Raw genomic sequence first — 18,494 nt, forward strand, 5'->3', positions numbered from 1 at the left:
ACAGTACTAAAACACTTTTTCAATAGATGAAGGAGCTTGTATGGCTTTTGGAGACCCCCATTATAAAACATTCGATGGTAAAATATACACCTTTAAGGGCGTTGGGAAGTACCAGTTCATCGAAGATTGTGAGAATGGAACGTTTTCCATTAAAGTCGCCAACGAACTCACCAACAAATATATGGACTCGACCATTACTAAAAGAGTGGCTATAACTTTTGGGGATGTTCGGTTGAACTTGCAACAGAGGCTGAGGGTCAAATATAATGGTCAGAAAATACCAGTAACGTACAAAAAAGAGTATAAAAAGGAAGGAAAGTTCAGGGTAAGAATTAAAGCGAATTACTTGATTTTGTAAATCAAATAGATGTATTTGAATATTGTTTGGTGATTCGAATAATTTCCAGTGCATGTTCCTTTTCAGTCCTTTCTAGTCTTTCATCCTTTTAAAGGCACTTCTGACGTATGATAATTAAGTCAAAATGAATTTTCAACGTTTTAATGCGTTTGTTATATAAAAGAACTGCTTCTTATATTTTCTACAACTAACAGAAAATTATAACTTTTCAGGTGACAAATGAGCGTGATTTTATTGAAGTGCGGCTTCAGAATGATGTGGTGATAGTCTGGAACGGTCGTAGTTTTCTAGAAGTTACTGTGCCTCCCACTTACAAAGGAAAATTATGCGGTTTGTGTGGAAACTTCAATGGAGACGTCCAAGATGATCTTCGCACTAAAAATGGGAGAGTTTTGAACGAGCAGAGTTTGACTGAGTTTGGCGCATCATGGTGTGTTGGTAAGAATTTCAAGTAAATGAAACCTTCAGTGTTTTCTATAAATAAATATTTCTCTGCAGGCAAGAAATCCGAATGTGCCAAAAAAGTGAAACCGACCAGGAAACCACACCGGGAAACTCAGTATTGTCAGTACCTCAACGAAGACATTTTCTCAGCGTGCGAACCCAAGCTTAGCAACAGCAAATACTACAAAGCCTGCAAGATGGACATGTACAACTGCCTACATGGCAAATGCTACTGCGAAAGTCTTATGGCTTATGCTAGAGAGTGTCAGAGATTAGGGGTGAAATTTTCAAATTGGCAAAAGTGAGTATTAAATTTTAGTGCAAGGAAATCAATTAATTGTTGAAGTTTTCGAATAAAATGCAAATTATAATACTCTCATTCTCAATCACCTTATATTTCAGTGCATATTTCAGTAGTAGATGTAACACGTGATAATAAATAATAAATAAATCTCTTCAAAAATTCTAGAAGAGATTGGAATTTCTAAGGATTTATGCATTATTAATTATAGTATTTCTGGGGCTTCCTCAGGATTATGCGACTTAAAAATATTTAAACAATAATCAGAGAATATTAATATAACATGTTTAAATTTTAGGAGAGAAAACGTTTTCTTCTTTATGTTCCACACTGGTCAAATCTAATATTTTTTACAATTTTATATTCGGTATTGAAAAATTAATACTTTCAAACGTTCCTTAGAGCATACACATAGATTTCGCTAGGCAAGAAATTATCCTCTTTTAAGTTCAAACCAGTAAAAGATAGAGTATTTACTAAAAGAGCATATGTCCCTTATCTCAGGTACAGCAAATGTGACTCTCACCATCATTCTCATCGTACCAACCCCCACTTTTCCAAACTCAATAAAGGACACCACAAACAACACGCCTCCTCTCAATCCACGTCCTCAGAGGAGTTCGTCAAATATGCAGATCTGACCTTATCAAGGACAAGGACGACTTTGATTCAAAACTCCCGAACCCCTATTCCCATCCAGTAGGATTATAATATTAAAAGTTAGACAAGACGGAGTCTCATTTGACCACTAGTCATTTTCAGTATTTGAAATGTTGCTGAGTAGAATAATTACTATTATTATTAAATAAAAGAGCGGATCTGTTTAGGTTGATAGAATTGTATAGAGGGTAGTGTTTGTTGCAGTGGTGGATGTCGGTTTGGTGTTAGGGGTGTTTTTGAAAAGCGTTGAGTAATAACTGTGTCCTACATTCCTATAATGGAGCATTAAACGTGGAGTGACCTAAATAACCTTCTAAAAAGGACTTAGAAGGCTACTCACTTTTTTCAAACACCCTGTATAGGTATTCTTATTTTATCTATTTTTGAACATGTCGTAGCGTATATACTATTGAAAGTATTAATATGGTTATTGTAAATATGCACTTAAAATGGTACGGATTTGCCATGCGAACCATTGCTCTTGATGAGGTACCTATCATGTGTGTGTTGCAAGAACAATGCAAAGATCAGATTGGCAAAATCAAACCTTCTGAATTACAGCGGCAAGTAAACCGAGTGTTTTTAATCTTATTATTATTATTCTATTTTATTGTTTAATGAGTTTGTCACTTATCAACATGTTGAGTAAAATATGTTATTCAAGGTAACTCATTAACAATGGAGAATGAAACTATTAAGACACTACACATTAAATTGTTAAAAACGTTAAAAGATGACAGTCTTTTAAATACAGGGTGTTGAAAGTCAAAACTCTAATTAGTTTCTTTGCAATTCTTTTACATGAGGAACTCGAAAATTTATGAAGTTATGTCTTATTAGCCGATGAATAACCCAAATGCTTCCATATTTTTCATGTTATGCATCAAAAGCACTATTTATTACTAATCCCGCCTACATTTACAGTTAACTTTTTACCTTGCAAGTCTGACATAAAATTTAATTCAAAAACCTGAAAACATAATCATGTTTTCGTTAATTACGTATTTTTATTTCACTGCAGTGTCCGTATGCGATTTAAAGAAAAATCAATTTAACGAATATTATGTTTCGATAATGTCACACGAAAATTTTAATCGTTTCGGGTAAGGAATATTTGCATCAATGGTCTCCATTTGATGTGTAGTATCTCTACCTTCCGGAGTTTTTATTGCTAACCAATCTCCCAGTATGTAGAAGGAATAAAAGAAAATTCTTGCAACATACCACAAAATAGATATTCTTCCCCTTTCTCCATCAAAATCCATTTTGACAATATTATTTTATATTTAATTATTTACATAACAATATAAAAAACATTTTTGCATTTAAACGCATCTAAAAATTATCTTTTGCATTTATATATTTTCCAAAATTAAAATATCTACCAAAGACATTTAAACGCGAAGGGTTGCATTTCATCCACTTATTATTATTATTTGTATCCCCAATTTGCATGATTGTTTGCCTTTAAACAATTGTTTGGTATATACGTTTTAGTATGGTTATTTTAAGTATAAAATTTAAACTAATAAATACTATTTGTTTATATTGTCTAAGTGTATATTTTAAAATTTGCGATCTCTAATGAAACTTTGTAACAAGATTGGAATACTGACGCAGACCAGTTTTCATATGATTATATTATAATAATTATAAATATTGTTCCTAAAAGTAGTGCGTAATTTTAACGAAAGGAGGGTTGAGGTGTAATGTAGATAGAAAGGATTTACGAAATTAAATATTGTTATTGAATCATATTTATAGCTTCTGATGAGTATCACAACTTTGATGTTTTTTTCTTTGTATATTATGTTGATGCCAAATTGATGAAAAAAATTGTATGCGTTTATAGCGCAATATCTTTTATTGCAGGATAATATTTGATATTGCGTGAAATACTTATACGTCATTTAGTTCCTATTTCTTGTATTTTTATAGAACAGTTTTAAAATATTTTCAATTAATGAATTTACTAATTTTTAGGTTACAAAAAATTAGATTTTTATTTGTAATATTCAGACCATTTGTCACTATTACAATGATCTTCATTTTGTAATATTGACAACAATTTTGTACATAAATTAATTTTAACATAATTTCATGTATATTTTCGTCCATAGGTGAAAACCTAATATTCCTCTCGCGTTTACTACTATACTTATCACGTTTTATTTTGTACCACTTCGTTTTCGTTGTACCTCTCTTACTTATTTATATGACTTGTTTCGTTTTTTTCGTATCACACTTATGTTGATATACTTAATAATTTATTTCTATAGCATTTTGCATTTTTGTAAAAGTTACTGTTGCATATAAAAGTCACGTCTACTAAACTATTTAATAAATAAAGTGTATGTAAAATATCAATAATTTTTCCTTTTTCTTGCTCTGAGTTTTTACCCCACTCCGTCGTTCGTTCTTAATTCTAACTTCTTCCAGTCCATATAACTTATTTTACTCATTTGGGTAAATTAAAGTTTTTCATTAGAGAACTATTGACGATAGTCTCGTGGACATTAAAACTGCTAAAAAAAAGCAAGGCTCATGTAAATTTTGAAATTTTTGCTTTTTTTGACTCAATTACTTTCTGGATCTATGTATGTTATTCTGTTTAAAAACTTACTTTAGTATCGTATATCATGATTAAATCTTCGGTACTTCTGAAGTGGATGCTGCTAATTGTAAGTGAACATTGGCTTTTTGCGAGATGTTTCGGAATTGTATAAAGATGAAAATACTGTTTTTAGTTCAGTTGTGGTCCTAAGAAAAATAAATTATTGTAATTAAAAATGTAATGTTTGTGTGCAGTACTGAAATCATTTTTGTCCGGTGCAGAGTGGTCCATATTTCCCATTTCATAAGAAGTGAGAATCAGATTCAATTTGAAACCCGATTTATTCCTTACAAGGATAGAAAGCAAAACCGAACAGCGATTTTTGTTTTCATAAAATATTCAATACAAAGTGAACTGAAATCGAGGTCATTTCTTACTAAAGAGCGTTTAAATGGATATTTTAAAATTGTAGAATTCCGCTCTTTCTTCTATTAGGCAACCATGTATACACCAAATATATTAACTTCCATTTCTTTCAATTTATCTTCCGTATCTTACTATAACAGCGTATAGAAATAGATGAAAATGGAAATTTCTACAATTGAAGAAAAAGTCTTCATAAAACAATTTTATTCAAGGCAATCCTTAGAAGGGGTAGTCGCTGGTTTTTTAGGACATTTTGAGAATCGGCCCGTTCCTAGTGTTACCACAGTGCGTCGTATTAAAAAATATTTCGAGACGACTGGATGTGTTTCCCCCTGCATCATAAACGTCTCCCACAACATAACAATGAAAGAGAAGAGCAGGAAATCACGGTTTATACCAGTGTTGAGGAAAATCCTGATCAGTCCTTCAGTAAAATAGCGAACCAAGTAGATGTGTCACATACAATCGCCCACAGAATTTTGAGGAAAAACGGGTACACTTCGTACAAGACGAAAAAAACGAACCAAATCTTTCCTGAAGATCTAGACGGCTGTTTTTTTTGTGAAACAATAATGGAAAGGGCTAATAATAATGAAAATTTTATCAAAAACATCCTTTTTACAGATGAATCGACATTTTCATTATTAGGTCATGCTAAAACAGTCATCACTCGTTACTGCTCAATGGAAAATTTGAACCCAATATACGAAGAGCGAACCCAATATCCTCAAAAACTTAGTGTCCAGAAAGGTATTTTAGGTGACCATGCCATTGATCTGTTTTTCATTGAGGGTACTTGGATTGGGTAGAAATGCCGTGACTTTCTCCAAGTACAAATTTTTCCAGCAATCCAACAATTAGGAGTTAATTTAGGAGATGTATGGTTTCAGCAAGATGGTTATCCTGCCCACAATATCGCTCCTGTTCGAAAATGTCTTGAGAGACATTTCCCAAACAGAGTGATAAGTGGACGGGGAACCATGCTATAGCTAGCAAGATCCCCTGATTTAACTCCTGCCGATTTTTTCTTATGGGATTATGTCAAATCTACAATTTATAGATTTGAGGATGATAGGGCTAATAATTTGGATAAGTTGCGAATAGAAATTCGAAATTGCATGCAAGCTATTAATCCAGAAACACTTGCACGACTGCGGCAGACTTTTTATGATCGACTCGGTTATTGTTCTGCACAAGAAGGGGGCCGATTTAAACATTTAATTTAATTTTGGGTTTTGTTTTAATTTCCATTAACAATAAATGTTCATTGTTTTTTTTATTTATTTCTAGAATTTTACACTAACTACTATACTAACTAAAAGTTGCATTTATTTTCTTATTTAATTTTGAGGAGAAAAATTATTTAAAATAATTTTGATGGCAACTTTAAATAACGATTAAGTGTCCGGCCGTTTAAAAGCGAGCCGCAACGTTGCAGGGCTCCGCCTGACCATCGCACCAAGCAAGCAGTATCGCAAATGAGCTTTATCACGTTTTATTCGGATTTTATATACTATGAATCGAGATGCGCAGAAATAGACACTCTTTCATATATCTAGTTCGCTGGGTTTTACTGTATAGTCAAACACACAAAATAATTTTCGAGACATAACCTCACAAATTAATGTCAACTTTTGTCAACACAACAATCTGGTTTTTACCATGGGCCCCAAATTCGCCACGTTACCTCTTGTTTTCTTAATTTTTGTGTGTTTTTGTGTAGATTTTCGAATTGTTTCTGGCACAGAACCCACGGTGCCATGGTACGAAAACCTTCCTGCAGTTGCCATGGACTATAAAGTCCACATAGACCCTGGAAAAGAGGACTGTTACTTTCAATATGTTAACCCGGGAGCTACTTTCTATGTTAGTTTTCAGGTAAGTAAGTGTGAATAGAAATTCCATAGTTTTACAGAAGGAATGAATTGTGGTATTTAAGGCACTCTTATAAGTATAGCCCGTGTAACTTTTGTATTTTTAATGTCTTAAGATATTGAGACTGAAAAAGGGATCATATTAGTAATGTAGATTTTATTATTTAATTATTCAAGTTGCGTTTGAACTCTCTGATGGTACGATCTTCGACTTTATGGGAATTACCAAGTATTAATTGATTCCTGTCCATATGTTTTCACTTCAGAGGTTACCTCATTTATTAAATTTAGTTGTATTCATATTTCCGTATGCTATTGATTATATTGAGGTGTATTTAAGCTCAACTAATCTAGACCCATCTACTAAGACAGATACATCATACAGATGTATGTTGAGTTTTTAATATTCATCCTGAGATGAAATGATTAAGTATCTAGCATGACCTGGATTGAATCAAATCTGGTTCAAATCATACTGGCGGCACACCACGTTATGCCAATAAACTCTTATGGCTTATTTTCATTTCTATATAGAGACCTGAAAATATTTTCTTTTTAAATACTTATTGTTCATGTCCTCTAAAATGGACATTGAAACATAGAATTTATCTGTATATTAGTTATACCCAAGTTTATTTGGTTCTGAATTAATCTAAATAAGCAGCCTGCCAAATCAATGTTTAATGCAATTTTTTATTCTAATCTTAAAGATATGATTGAAAACGCAATAACATATTGCTACGCGGTTTGCACAGGATTCAAAGAGGAGACAAAAAATTCTCTCATTTGAACAAAAAGAACCTTTATATGGTTATATTTTTGCAAAGTTTAATCAAAGTTGTCTCATATTAAAACGAGTTTAAATTTGTGGTAAATGCACACAAAACTAACCCACAATACAACAAAAGTAATTTTGATGATATTGAATGTCTTCAGCCGTATTCAATATAGAGTAAGTTGATATTTTGTGATCTTTTTTAACAACTATGTCAAAGGGAGATAATCTTAGAGGTTTGCCAAATTTCAATATTATGAAGCAAATCAATATAAAATTGAAACTGGATAGGCACACACTATCCAGTACACCTTTATCTTTCTTTTATAATACAAAAAACATTAAAATATTGTCAGGTTGTTAGAGGAGGCGATGGCATGGCAGGTTTTGCAGTCCGAAATCCCAATGGCGAAATTGTGCACCCATATCAATGGAAAGCCAACAGCGAATATCAAGACCAATCCGCCACTGGCGGATATTACTCCGTATGCATCGATAACCAGTTCTCGAAATTTGCTGGCAAACTAGTCAACATCTACATAACCGTGGTTAGGTATGACTTATGGGAGCAATACACTAAGGATGTTGAGGAGCTCAATATGAACATGGAGAATTTCACTGTATGTTTTCTTTTCTCCCATAAACTTTTTTACGCATTTAAATTCATTATAGACGACAATCATGAATGCGGAGCGCAATATAAACTTAATGTTGCAGTTCCAACACCACACAAGAGGACGGGAAGCATGGGACATGAATTTGTTGTCCGCCAATAATACATATGTTGTGAGGTGGTCTTTAATTCAAATTATTGTGATAGCAGGAACCATGATAATTCAGGTGTATTTTGTGAGAAAGTTGTTTGATTTGGGGGGCAGAAAAGGTGGCTATAGTAAGACAGGTATTTAAGCAGAAAGTGGAATCGATTGTTTTGAAAATCGTGAATGAGGGAGAAAAGGTTTACATGTTCATATTTTAGTATGATTATTGCAGGTATCCTTTTTGAGATTTAATTGGGATTTCAATAGGCACCACTTGGAAATGATAAATAGTTCTGCATTTAAAACGATTTCAATATTCCGTGAAAATGTAGTAATAAATAAGATATAGGTAGAGGATAATATGACGTAAAAAAATCTAAAACTGGAAGTATATATGGAGTTTTGATTCATTAGAATAAAGAAAACTGCAGATGGAAGAACGAAGCTCTGCTTTATTATGTTATACTTGTTTTTTTTTTTATCAATAAAGTTATAGGTATTTTTTTAATTCTTAAAAAACGTGAGTCCAATATTTTAAGATGCGGCATTAATATCTTAAGTATGTTGGGAAACTTGATATTTTTTACGAGTAAAACATATGGAGACACGGAAACACCATTGTCAGAGCGTTAATATTTGGCGAAGTGTTACTTCCATATTAACGATTTTTATAACCAGTTATTACGTATTCATGGAGTATTGACACCGTTTTGGTTGAATTCGGTTAGTGTTTTTATGTGAAAAATGGCCTTAATTGTTTTAAAAATTATTTATCCAAAATTTAGCGTGGTTGAGAACACTAAAAAGAATAAAATGGTAAAACCAATCAAGAATAATAATTATTATTATACTGATTATTCAAAATGGACCACTAGTTTACCACATAAGTCAAATATTTTTTATTTTATTTTATAGTACCTATACCTACATTTCTAAAAGGAATCCAGAGAACAAGAACATTCCTATGTGAATTTAAGTCCTATAAAATTTGTTGATCTTCATATAATTTATGTTTAACTAAATGTCTTCCATTTTCCATCTTTCCCTTGAGTAATAATTAGATCAAAACGTTGTTTTGACACCGAATCTATGGTGGCGAACAAAATTGGAGAACGTTTTTACCTTCAAAATATGTTTTTCTAATTGAACTGAAATCTTACTCTTATAAGAGGCGTTAATTTTCTTCTCTCTTCTTCTGTGAGCCACTGTTATAATATATAGTGCGTTTCGTACTAAATAAAATATTAGAGGTTTTTGAAGAACCATTTATAGAATGGTTTTGAAAATTTAATCGTACAAAGATCTTCTGAAACGTGCAATATTATCACTCCTGTGGTGAAGCAGTACTAACCTTAAAATGTTAAAATATTGGAATATGACACATTTTGAACTTTTGAAGGTTGTTTAAAATTCACTGAAAAACAATAGAATATGCTATATGAGAAATTTTCAAAATACTTTAAACATTGAGAGCATATTCAAGTTCCTGTATGACTAGATTTTCACTGCCACTCTTTCAACCATTTTTGAAAAACGTTCAATGCTTCATTATGTGTAGTAGTTTTGATTATTGAACAATTTTTTTTGTAACTTTTATATTTCTGTTAATATCTTCATGCTCTCTCATTTTAGAATTGTCTTCATACAAAAAAAAGTGTACTCGATCTGATTGTTCAAGCGCTCTTGGTAATTTAAGACATACACATATCATATCAATTTTAAACTGTTTTGTTGCATTTTTACTTTTAGTATATTTTAATATCTTCAGTATTTATTTAATTAATAAGAACAGTTGATATAATATAAAAAGTCAAGATAAAAGACAAAGTGGTTAACAACGAGTATAAATAAGCCTTTAAGTTATAAGCTGTAGATTATTGTATTTTCTTTAGTTTTTTTGTATGTTAAAGATAATTTATTGTTAGCTCGATTAATATTCTTTATGTTAACTTACCTTTCCGAGATTCTTGTTAAAATATTATGATTAATGGATTTTAAAAAAATGAGTGACACTACCTTCGTATGTATATTTTTATATGTAAAAAACGATCAATTTATTTTATATAGGTAAATCTTTTATATACAGAGTAATATTATAAAATGGTTAAAAATAAAGTTTTAATAAAGACAATCACTGCCTGTTAATAAAAATATAGTTATTTACATAAGAAGCGAGCAAAGTAACTCTTAATGCACGAGCGTGAAATGTGCCCGGGGAACAGGCGAGGACAGCAAACATGCTGGTGTTTAAGAAACTTTCGAGTTACGTGTGTACATTATTTTCCCACGGCCATAAATTATATATAAAAAAACATTATACACTTTTAAATTAAAATTTTGTCGAAATTTACATATTTTTAATAATTTTTGAGGCACGTAGGAGTCGTGGGAAAAATCGATATTTAATCGAACTGTAACGAACTTTAAGATCAACTAATTAAGAAAGGATTTTGCCTAAAAGTAACCGTTTAATTAATTTAAACTCCACAGCCAATTGACTAACAATTTAATTAAACAATTTTAGCATTGATTAAAATCCAAGTATCACTTAGATTTCAGGTAATTTTCGGAATAGGCTAACAGCCTGTAGCGCTGCTTGAGGTTTCGGGCTCGGACGTGGAAATTTGCTATTTCCACAGTGTGGTTCGCCGGAAACCATCCAGTTTGACCATCTCGTAATCTCTCTCCATGGTACCATCCTGAAATCAAAAGAAATTATTTGCATATTCATTTTTATTAAAGACAATTGTAGGACAAAATCAATCAAAGAAACTGAAATATAAAAAATCTAGTTATATTAGGGTGTTGTAAATTGCAAATAGCAGTAAAGCATTAGACCCTCAAAAGTCTTTGTTGAGCCTCAATCCACCGTTACACATACTTCTAATTTTTCCACGTTCACTTGAAGTTTTTTATGATCACTCCATAGGAAGTACCGAACTTTTTTAAAAAAGTGACTTTCAATTCGTCATTTGAAGCTGTAGCTATTTCCCCACTTATCTGACTTCATAACTTTGCTGATTGCCGAGACCCCTTAGAGAACATCGGAGAAAACTTACTCCATATATGTTCAAAATACATTGGTCTATCTAAATTTTACACATTTATAAATTCCCATAGTGTACATTTCTGTATTAACTTCTTTGAAACGTAAAAATCTCTAAAGTCCTTAATTTCTCGCAAATAAAAGAACCATTGTAAATAATTAAGTCAAATACAGAGTGTCGCATTTTACATAATAGATAGTTACAAAGATTTGACGAGCCAGATTTTAAAAGTAACTTAAAATACTAAATATGACGAATATACTTCAACATATTGTGAATGCAGGATTTCTTACGAAGCCTGAAAACAATGAATACAAAATCCTAGTTATTCCTACTTACCATCTGCCATTTTTCTCGAAACGTTTATAACATCCCCCTTTCCAAGGGCCAATTCATCGGGCTGTATGGCAGGATAACTGTGGATGGCAGTAACTTGTGGGCAATCCCAACATTCATACAACGTTTCTTCTGGGTCTTCAGACTTCGGAGGACTTAACGCTTCTATCCAGCGTTCTTTGTCACTCTCTGAACAACAGGACAACAACTACCAAAGAAAATAACAATTTCCAAACAATTTTAGTATAAAAAACTCACATATTCCACCGTTTTCCCATCTTGATTCTCTAACATTGTCAAGAAAATCAAATTCTTGTTCTGTGCTTCTTTAGTGGGAACCGCAAGCATTACATCTGAGGTATTCAAATCTAGCAAATTCCTCGGACAATATTGTTGAACCACGTAGTTCTTCACTCCTTTTTCTTTGGCCACGATGAATAAATCATTGAATAAAAAGAGATTCACTGTAGTTTTGCTGAATCTTTTGCCGAATGTAAGTTTCGTATCTTCGTTTCTGGATTGCATGTGTGTCACTGAGCCACACCGAACTAACCATCTCTCCTGGCTGATTATGGGGATTTTTGGCATTGAATCCGGGAATTCCAGTTGCTTTGCTAGTTTCAGCATCTCGGATTCGCGTTCCCTTTGACGAGCAGCTTCGTTGCATTGACTGACAATCTATGTATAAAAATACTAAACGATTACAAAGAAAATTATAAGTAATTGCTACTGACCTTATTTGCAGTGGCCAAGGTAAACTGACAAGCATAATATTCAGAATCTTGTTGAGGAAGCCTTTTTAACACTGCATCGACCAAAAGGGGCCATCTAGTAATTCGTTGCATTGGTAACATCAAAAATGAGTACAAACTTAATGACTGACACGTTTCGCTCAATTCCAAATGCTTTAGAAATGCAGCGAAGCCTAATCGATCCCTAAGTTAAAAAAATAAATAAATCTTTAATAGAAATATTAACGTTAATTTGCAACATACTTGAGGCTTTTTAACACTTCGTCAAAGTGAATTTGGTTCTCACAATAAGGAATATAAACGTTAAAGTTCTCCTCTGCGTGCTTTTGTACTATGTCGCAAATACCGTGAAGTAAAATATTGTCTTGCCAACACTTTTCGAGATCGTGCAGCAGTTTTTCTGATGAATTTCGAACTGAAATAGCACAAAAATCGTAATGATTTCAATATCAATTTAAGGTAAAAATTACTACCTGCAGCGACATGTCCGAAGAGGATGTTGAATTCATCATTGGAGAGGATTGAGCTGGCACTGAAGCTTTTGATGAAATGGTCATTGAGCACGTTGAGCGAGTTGAGATAAGAAGCTTCAGATGTTAGAATTTCAAATTTGGCTTCTTGCAGCTTTTTTTGATGGGGACTTAGTGTACCTAAGGACAGTTACGGACTCTTTAATATCTATAGAGTTGCAATTTACTGTGTACAATATGAAATTGTTCCGGTATACTTAGAGACGAAAAATACATTAAAATAACAAACAAATCTTACTTAAAACTGCGGAATTTATAACTTCGGGTATTTCGCACCAAAGGGTTTTAGTGAAGGAAATAGAGTCTCTTTTTGGAGATATCAGCTCCATGGCGGATGGTCGAATTTTAATTTCTCCATTGGAGATGTTTTTTTCTGGCACATCTTCGTAATTGTCGGAATCGAAGTCTGAAGTATCGCCATAGCTAATCGACTGAAATTGGTAGAGGAAATATTGTTATTATACAAATACACTTTACAACACAAAAAATATTAATGGAGGCGCTATAGTACATTATAGAAAGTGGAGATATAGGGGAAGTGGTGCTTTTCTTTAGTTTATCTTGCCATGTTTTCTAATTGACTTATTAATGCCAATTTTCCAAACCAAAACCTTTTTGAAAATTAGGAATAAAATATTAATTTTATAAAACCCCGAACTTACTTCTAAAACTGCCGCGTCATAGAACTGATACAAAGGCTCATCCTGCAGCCTCAACTGAATATCCTGCAGCAATGACTCATCCTTCTTGGTCTCAACACTACTAAAACTATTCACACTCTCTGTATAATACGGATTTTCATTCTTCATGTTGTTGTAGCTCTCATTATCGTCATGGTTGATAAAATCCGAAGATTTCATCACTGGCCTTGAGATTTCTACTGCTGAAACTCAACAATATAACCGATCACGTTGCCTTAATTACACTTGATATGGCAAATACCTTTAATGGGAGTGCTTAAATTACTTCCGCTGTTTTCTGCCGAACTGGTACTCGGAGTTGAGTTTTTTTGGGCCTGATACAGACCTACCTCAGCATACCAAAAAGTATTTGGTCGCTTGGCAGGGGTGTACTCTTTATTTCTAAAGACGCCGGAGTCCGCATACCAGGATGAAGTCTTAGCGTTGATCCTACCAGACTTCCCAATATCTAGATTTACTCAGATAGTTAAAAATTCTGTAAAATATCTCAAACAGCACCCAATACCTGATTGTGCTGTTGGAGCAGGAGGAGGAGGGCTTTTGGGTCTCATCAAAGGTGATTTGGATTTCCTCAAAACCGGCGATAAAGACTTATCAGAATTGTCATTTTGACTATCCACATCGATTGTGTTAGTCAGGTAAAAGGTGCTTTTGGTCTTGCTCTCTCTGTTCAAGCTTGAAGTCACCTCACTAGCACTCTCTGCAGACAAAGACATGCTTCGCCTGAATTTCGTTAAAAAGCCTCCTTTATTTCGTAATACTGTTTTAGATTTGTCTTGGTCCTCGCAGAGTTGCAATTCGGGAGTTGAAGGAGTTTCTATGATAACAGGTTGAGAATAGACGATTTGTTTTAGGGAGGGATTTCTTGCTTCGACATTCTCGTAGCTACCAGTGGAGGATTTGACTTGGTCTTTTTTGAGTGGTTGGTTCAGGGCTGTATGGAAGTAAGAAGAAATTTTTGCTGCAAAAATGTGTATTTTATAATAATTATAACAAAAGAACTTGTGCATTTAGTGTTGCAAATAATATTTAGCTTAACTGTTAACCCATAAACTGGCAGAAATACGGAATGTTGAAAATTATAATTTGAAAGGAAAATTTTATGACATTCGTTGTCGGCAAACTCAAATAAACCTATGAATTACAATGCTATTGACGGTTAAATTAAGATTAAAATAACAATTTCTTCAAATGAGAGACCACAAATTTACAGTTTAGCGCACCACAACCAACTCGCAAATCAATACTGAATATATTTTTTTGTAATTTCAAATTTCGGGTAAAGATTAATGTCACTGTTCATTTTGCCAGCAGTTTATTTTCTATTGCCATGAGAAATTTAATATACTTACCAGTGGAATCGTCAGTCTTTGAAATATGTTTTTTCATCTTCGAAAACGACTTTGTCAAATTTCTACCGAACTTCCTCATGTTTTTCTCAGCAAATTTCATAAGCCGGTAGCTCTGGTTATTAGGTGTTTCAGGCAGTCTACTGTTTGCTATGTCTATGCCACTATCATCCTGAAAAATATTGTGAATCATAATAGACAGAAACTAGAATAAAATGTATCCGATTCTCTACTATTACACTTAATAGTTTGACCTAATACTTTTTTTGAATTTCCTCCAATATTTCTAATCTTAAAAGTAAGATCTGTATTTTTTACGAATTTCTTCAGTTGAAACTTACCACGATTCTAATCCTCTCCATTGAGGCTTCGGACTCAGAGTCGCTTTCAAACGAATCGTAATCGTAGTCTTCATCTTCTTTGGCAGTGTACAGACTTTCATAATGATGGTCAGCTTCGTTGCCTGCAGCAATAATAAATTCGTCAGAAAGATTTAGATAAATAGTGTTTGACCGTAAAAGTACCGACAAAAACAAATGTAAGAAGACAGATGTGTAAATGATAGAAGAGAAGATAGATTTTTCACTATTCATAGAAATCGTGTGTTGTTTCTGCGAAATTCTGGTTGGTATCTAAGAATGATTATAATCTTAGCAGAACCCGTTTTCTAAGCCTCAGCAAATCAACATTCCATTAAGACTTTAAATTAGTCAACCAAAAATTGGATGAGTCTACTCAAAGGCCCAGATACATTTTCAATAAATTCAAGTAATACAGTACCTAATTACAGGTTCAATACACACTTCTTTACCTATATAAAACGATATCTCCTGACTCTCTAAGCTCTCTTCAAAAATCCGATTTCTTATCTTCGGAATATCCTTTCCCTCCCGGATGGCTCTCATCCGACTCTCAACGTCTTCCTCCACCTCAGCTACGCTGGCGCTATCCAAAAGCCTTTGCACAATTTCACTGTTACCATCAGGGTATTCCAGCAACACTCTTGAGGAGGATGAGACAAACACTCTATCTCCCACATTTCTCCTAGGTTTACGTATTGTGGCTGGTGCAGAGCGGGGAGGAGGAATAGGGGCTGATACAGGGGTGAAGAATCTGCTGGTGTCATTCTTGTAGATGCTTTTGAGGGATTTAGTGCTCAGCGACCGTCTATGACGGCTTGGTTCGTGTGTCAACATTATTCATGATACTCAGACTGATAGAAGGCATTCGCTAATAGTTCTAAAAGTTTTCTTTCAGTATTTGGCCAGTTTTGTGTATACTAAAAGCTAATGATTCATTCATGTAGGCGGGTTTCTTTATTGAACATAGAAAAGAATTATAACAATGTATTATGCTAGTCGCGTATTTACGGTCTTAAGTAATGACGCAAGCTCTAATTGAATATTCTGGTTGGAATACAAAGTTTTTCTACGGAGTTCAGATTTTAATAGAAATATGTCCTAAAGCTCTTTTTTGTGTAAAAACTACGAATTCTAACATTTTTCCTAATGTATTAATCAAAAACTCTTAGTTAATTAGCGAGCACGAATATTAGAGCAGAACAAAAGAGTTCTTTGACTTGCCACTGTTAAACGCTTATGGAATATTTAATTGGCACTTTTACTTTTTATGTTATTTCTCAGCTACGTTGATGTACCATAAAATCAAAACCGGAGAAATGCTTTAAGGTTTACGTAATTACTTAGTGGCATTTGACAGGTGTGCGTAGCTTATAATAATAAATCATTTAAAATTAACTTTAGTTTTTAATATTTCCAACAGGTGGTAAATGTTAAGGCGTTTTATGCAAAATAATATTTATACACTTTGCTAACAGATTTTCCATAACATTTCCAGTCTATTAGAAAATCGACGGAAAAAGAAAATTTTCAAGAGCCTCTAGGTTTTCTTTTCTTCTGTGGAATATTACTTGTTGTCCTCGTTTTGCTGAGGTTTCCTGCCATCTAATTTACCAAAACCTTATCTTAAAGGAATATCTTTTCAACGGTTGTTTGCTTTCTCCGTATGATATCTGCTCGTAAATCTCTCAGAGAATTTCGAAAGCTTTTTCTCAACGTTTTGAAAATTTGGAAAATTCCATGGAATATTTATTTTCAATTATGTTCTGTGCTCCAGCTACGAAATATGAAGTCTGCCTTAAAATCGAGAGAACAGAAAAAATGTCTAGACATAGAAGATTCCTTCTTTAATGGAGTATTCATTTTCAAAATTGGGTATTTTTATTTTAAAATCTATGAGAAAATTCTATTAAAAGGACGAATTTCTGAACTCCAAGGTCTCCTTTTCCATAGAGTATTTCTTTCAAATTGCATGTCCTCGTTTTTCTACCAATCATCTATCAGTTAATAAGGCAAGGAAATAACCTTTCAAGACTTAAACGAATTGTGCAGAAGAAAAATTCTCTGAAAATGAGGAATTTGAAAATTTACGATTTTTTTTTAATGTAATGTTCTGTTCTCAGTGCATTTTTTATCTATAATATTTATCAGAAAATAGTATTATATTAACGACTTAGAAGGTTTTTGGTTCTTCCACCAAACATTTGAATACCTTTTTGCTTCCTTCATGATCTACCAGAAAAATGTCGGAAAACGAAGAATTTCAAAACTGCGCTTTACTTGAATGAATAATATGGATCCTTTTGAAAAAATTTTCTAGTTTATTAAAAAATTTAACAGAAGATATTCTTAAAATTAAGAGATCTACAGAAAATTATTTATCTTTTTGATAAAGCATATTAGCTGTTTTTAACGATGTTCTGCTTTTACCAGAAAAATTAAGAGCAAATTAAAAATTTAGAGATATAAGAGAACATTTTCCTATCCTCCAAGGAATATTTGTTTTAAAAATTTTCCACTATTTTGTTATTGAATCTTAGAAAGATATGAATGCATGAACAAACTTAGTTCTGAGGTCACAGAAGAAATAGTTTTGGGGTCACCGAGTATCAGTATATCGGTACAACAAATTTTGAAAATCATGTTTGTCTTACAGGTGACATTAAAAGGAAATTTCATTTGTGGGCACGTCTGTAATATCATTTAACTTCAGGTAAAGGTTGGAAATTTTCTAGCATAGAAAGTACCTACTTAAAGATTATAAATACTTCTAAAAGAACACTCAAAGATGTAATTAGTGTTGGCCACAAATTACGTAAGGTGAAGGTGAACAGTTGAATGTTGGTTTCAATTCGTGTTAAGGATATCCTATCCATTGTAATACGCGTATGAAACATTTATCAACATTTTTACCTCATTTAAAATTTTCATTTGGTCGGATAATCACCATTAAAAAAATATTAAATTTCAAAATTAAGTTGAAGATTAAGATAAAGTATCGAAAAACCAGTTATGGTATAAGGAATATTGACGACCTCAACATGTAGGACATACCTTACGGTACCTTTACTTTTGGTCGTTCATTTTGCACATTGATATTTTAAAATTGAGAAAATTGAAATCAGATTTTAGAAAATGGTCTTATTTTTGTTTTTAGTACATTTTTTTTGGTAGAGTTGTATTCGCAGTGTCACATATATACTTATGCCTTCAATTCCCAAATACTTCAAAGAAATATCTTTTAAACCTATTAAGCACTATTTGCAT

At 32.8% G+C, this 18,494-nt stretch overlaps 3 protein-coding genes across 10 annotated transcripts in view; 2 read left to right on the plus strand and 1 right to left on the minus strand.

The window, feature by feature from the left end:
- cv-2 (crossveinless 2) overlaps positions 1-4,149 on the plus strand; it is a 73,989-nt gene extending 69,840 nt beyond the window's left edge. For all 3 annotated transcript variants that reach the window (XM_066302108.1, XM_066302099.1, XM_066302089.1), the window contains exons 9-12: positions 27-325; positions 571-796; positions 857-1,103; positions 1,608-4,149. In XM_066302108.1, the coding sequence (XP_066158205.1) occupies positions 27-325; positions 571-796; positions 857-1,103; positions 1,608-1,806 (971 nt within the window). In that variant the 3' untranslated portion in view covers positions 1,807-4,149. The remainder of the gene's footprint in view (positions 1-26; positions 326-570; positions 797-856; positions 1,104-1,607) is intronic.
- A 2,207-nt stretch (positions 4,150-6,356) lies between these two features.
- Positions 6,357-18,494, plus strand: part of loj (logjam) — a 180,286-nt gene continuing 168,148 nt past the window's right edge. Inside the window, exons 1-3 of one of the 2 annotated variants that reach the window (XR_010732667.1) lie at positions 6,357-6,621; positions 7,749-8,012; positions 8,065-8,882. Coding sequence is in view for 1 of the 2 variants with exons in the window: in XM_066288517.1 (XP_066144614.1) it covers positions 6,406-6,621; positions 7,749-8,012; positions 8,065-8,301 (717 nt within the window). In the remaining variant the exon portion in view is untranslated. Of the gene's footprint in view, positions 6,622-7,748; positions 8,013-8,064; positions 9,454-18,494 lie in introns of those variants that run through there. The other variant, XM_066288517.1, reaches the window with a different exon arrangement.
- Positions 10,181-18,494, minus strand: part of Exn (Ephexin) — a 30,282-nt gene continuing 21,968 nt past the window's right edge. For 3 of the 5 annotated variants that reach the window (XM_066288425.1, XM_066288433.1, XM_066288396.1), the window contains exons 5-16: positions 15,210-15,331; positions 14,872-15,040; positions 14,025-14,480; positions 13,761-13,967; positions 13,481-13,701; positions 13,057-13,249; positions 12,762-12,938; positions 12,532-12,703; positions 12,271-12,472; positions 11,795-12,214; positions 11,540-11,744; positions 10,181-10,852 (exon numbers count right to left, since the gene is read on the minus strand). In XM_066288425.1, the coding sequence (XP_066144522.1) occupies positions 10,698-10,852; positions 11,540-11,744; positions 11,795-12,214; positions 12,271-12,472; positions 12,532-12,703; positions 12,762-12,938; positions 13,057-13,249; positions 13,481-13,701; positions 13,761-13,967; positions 14,025-14,480; positions 14,872-15,040; positions 15,210-15,331 (2,699 nt within the window). In that variant the 3' untranslated portion in view covers positions 10,181-10,697. The remainder of the gene's footprint in view (positions 10,853-11,539; positions 11,745-11,794; positions 12,215-12,270; positions 12,473-12,531; positions 12,704-12,761; positions 12,939-13,056; positions 13,250-13,480; positions 13,702-13,760; positions 13,968-14,024; positions 14,481-14,871; positions 15,041-15,209; positions 15,332-18,494) is intronic. The other 2 variants (XM_066288405.1, XM_066288415.1) reach the window with 2 other exon arrangements.

The sequence above is a fragment of the Euwallacea fornicatus genome, chromosome 1 (genome assembly GCF_040115645.1).
Source record: "Euwallacea fornicatus isolate EFF26 chromosome 1, ASM4011564v1, whole genome shotgun sequence".
Lineage (NCBI taxonomy): Eukaryota > Metazoa > Arthropoda > Insecta > Coleoptera > Curculionidae > Euwallacea > Euwallacea fornicatus.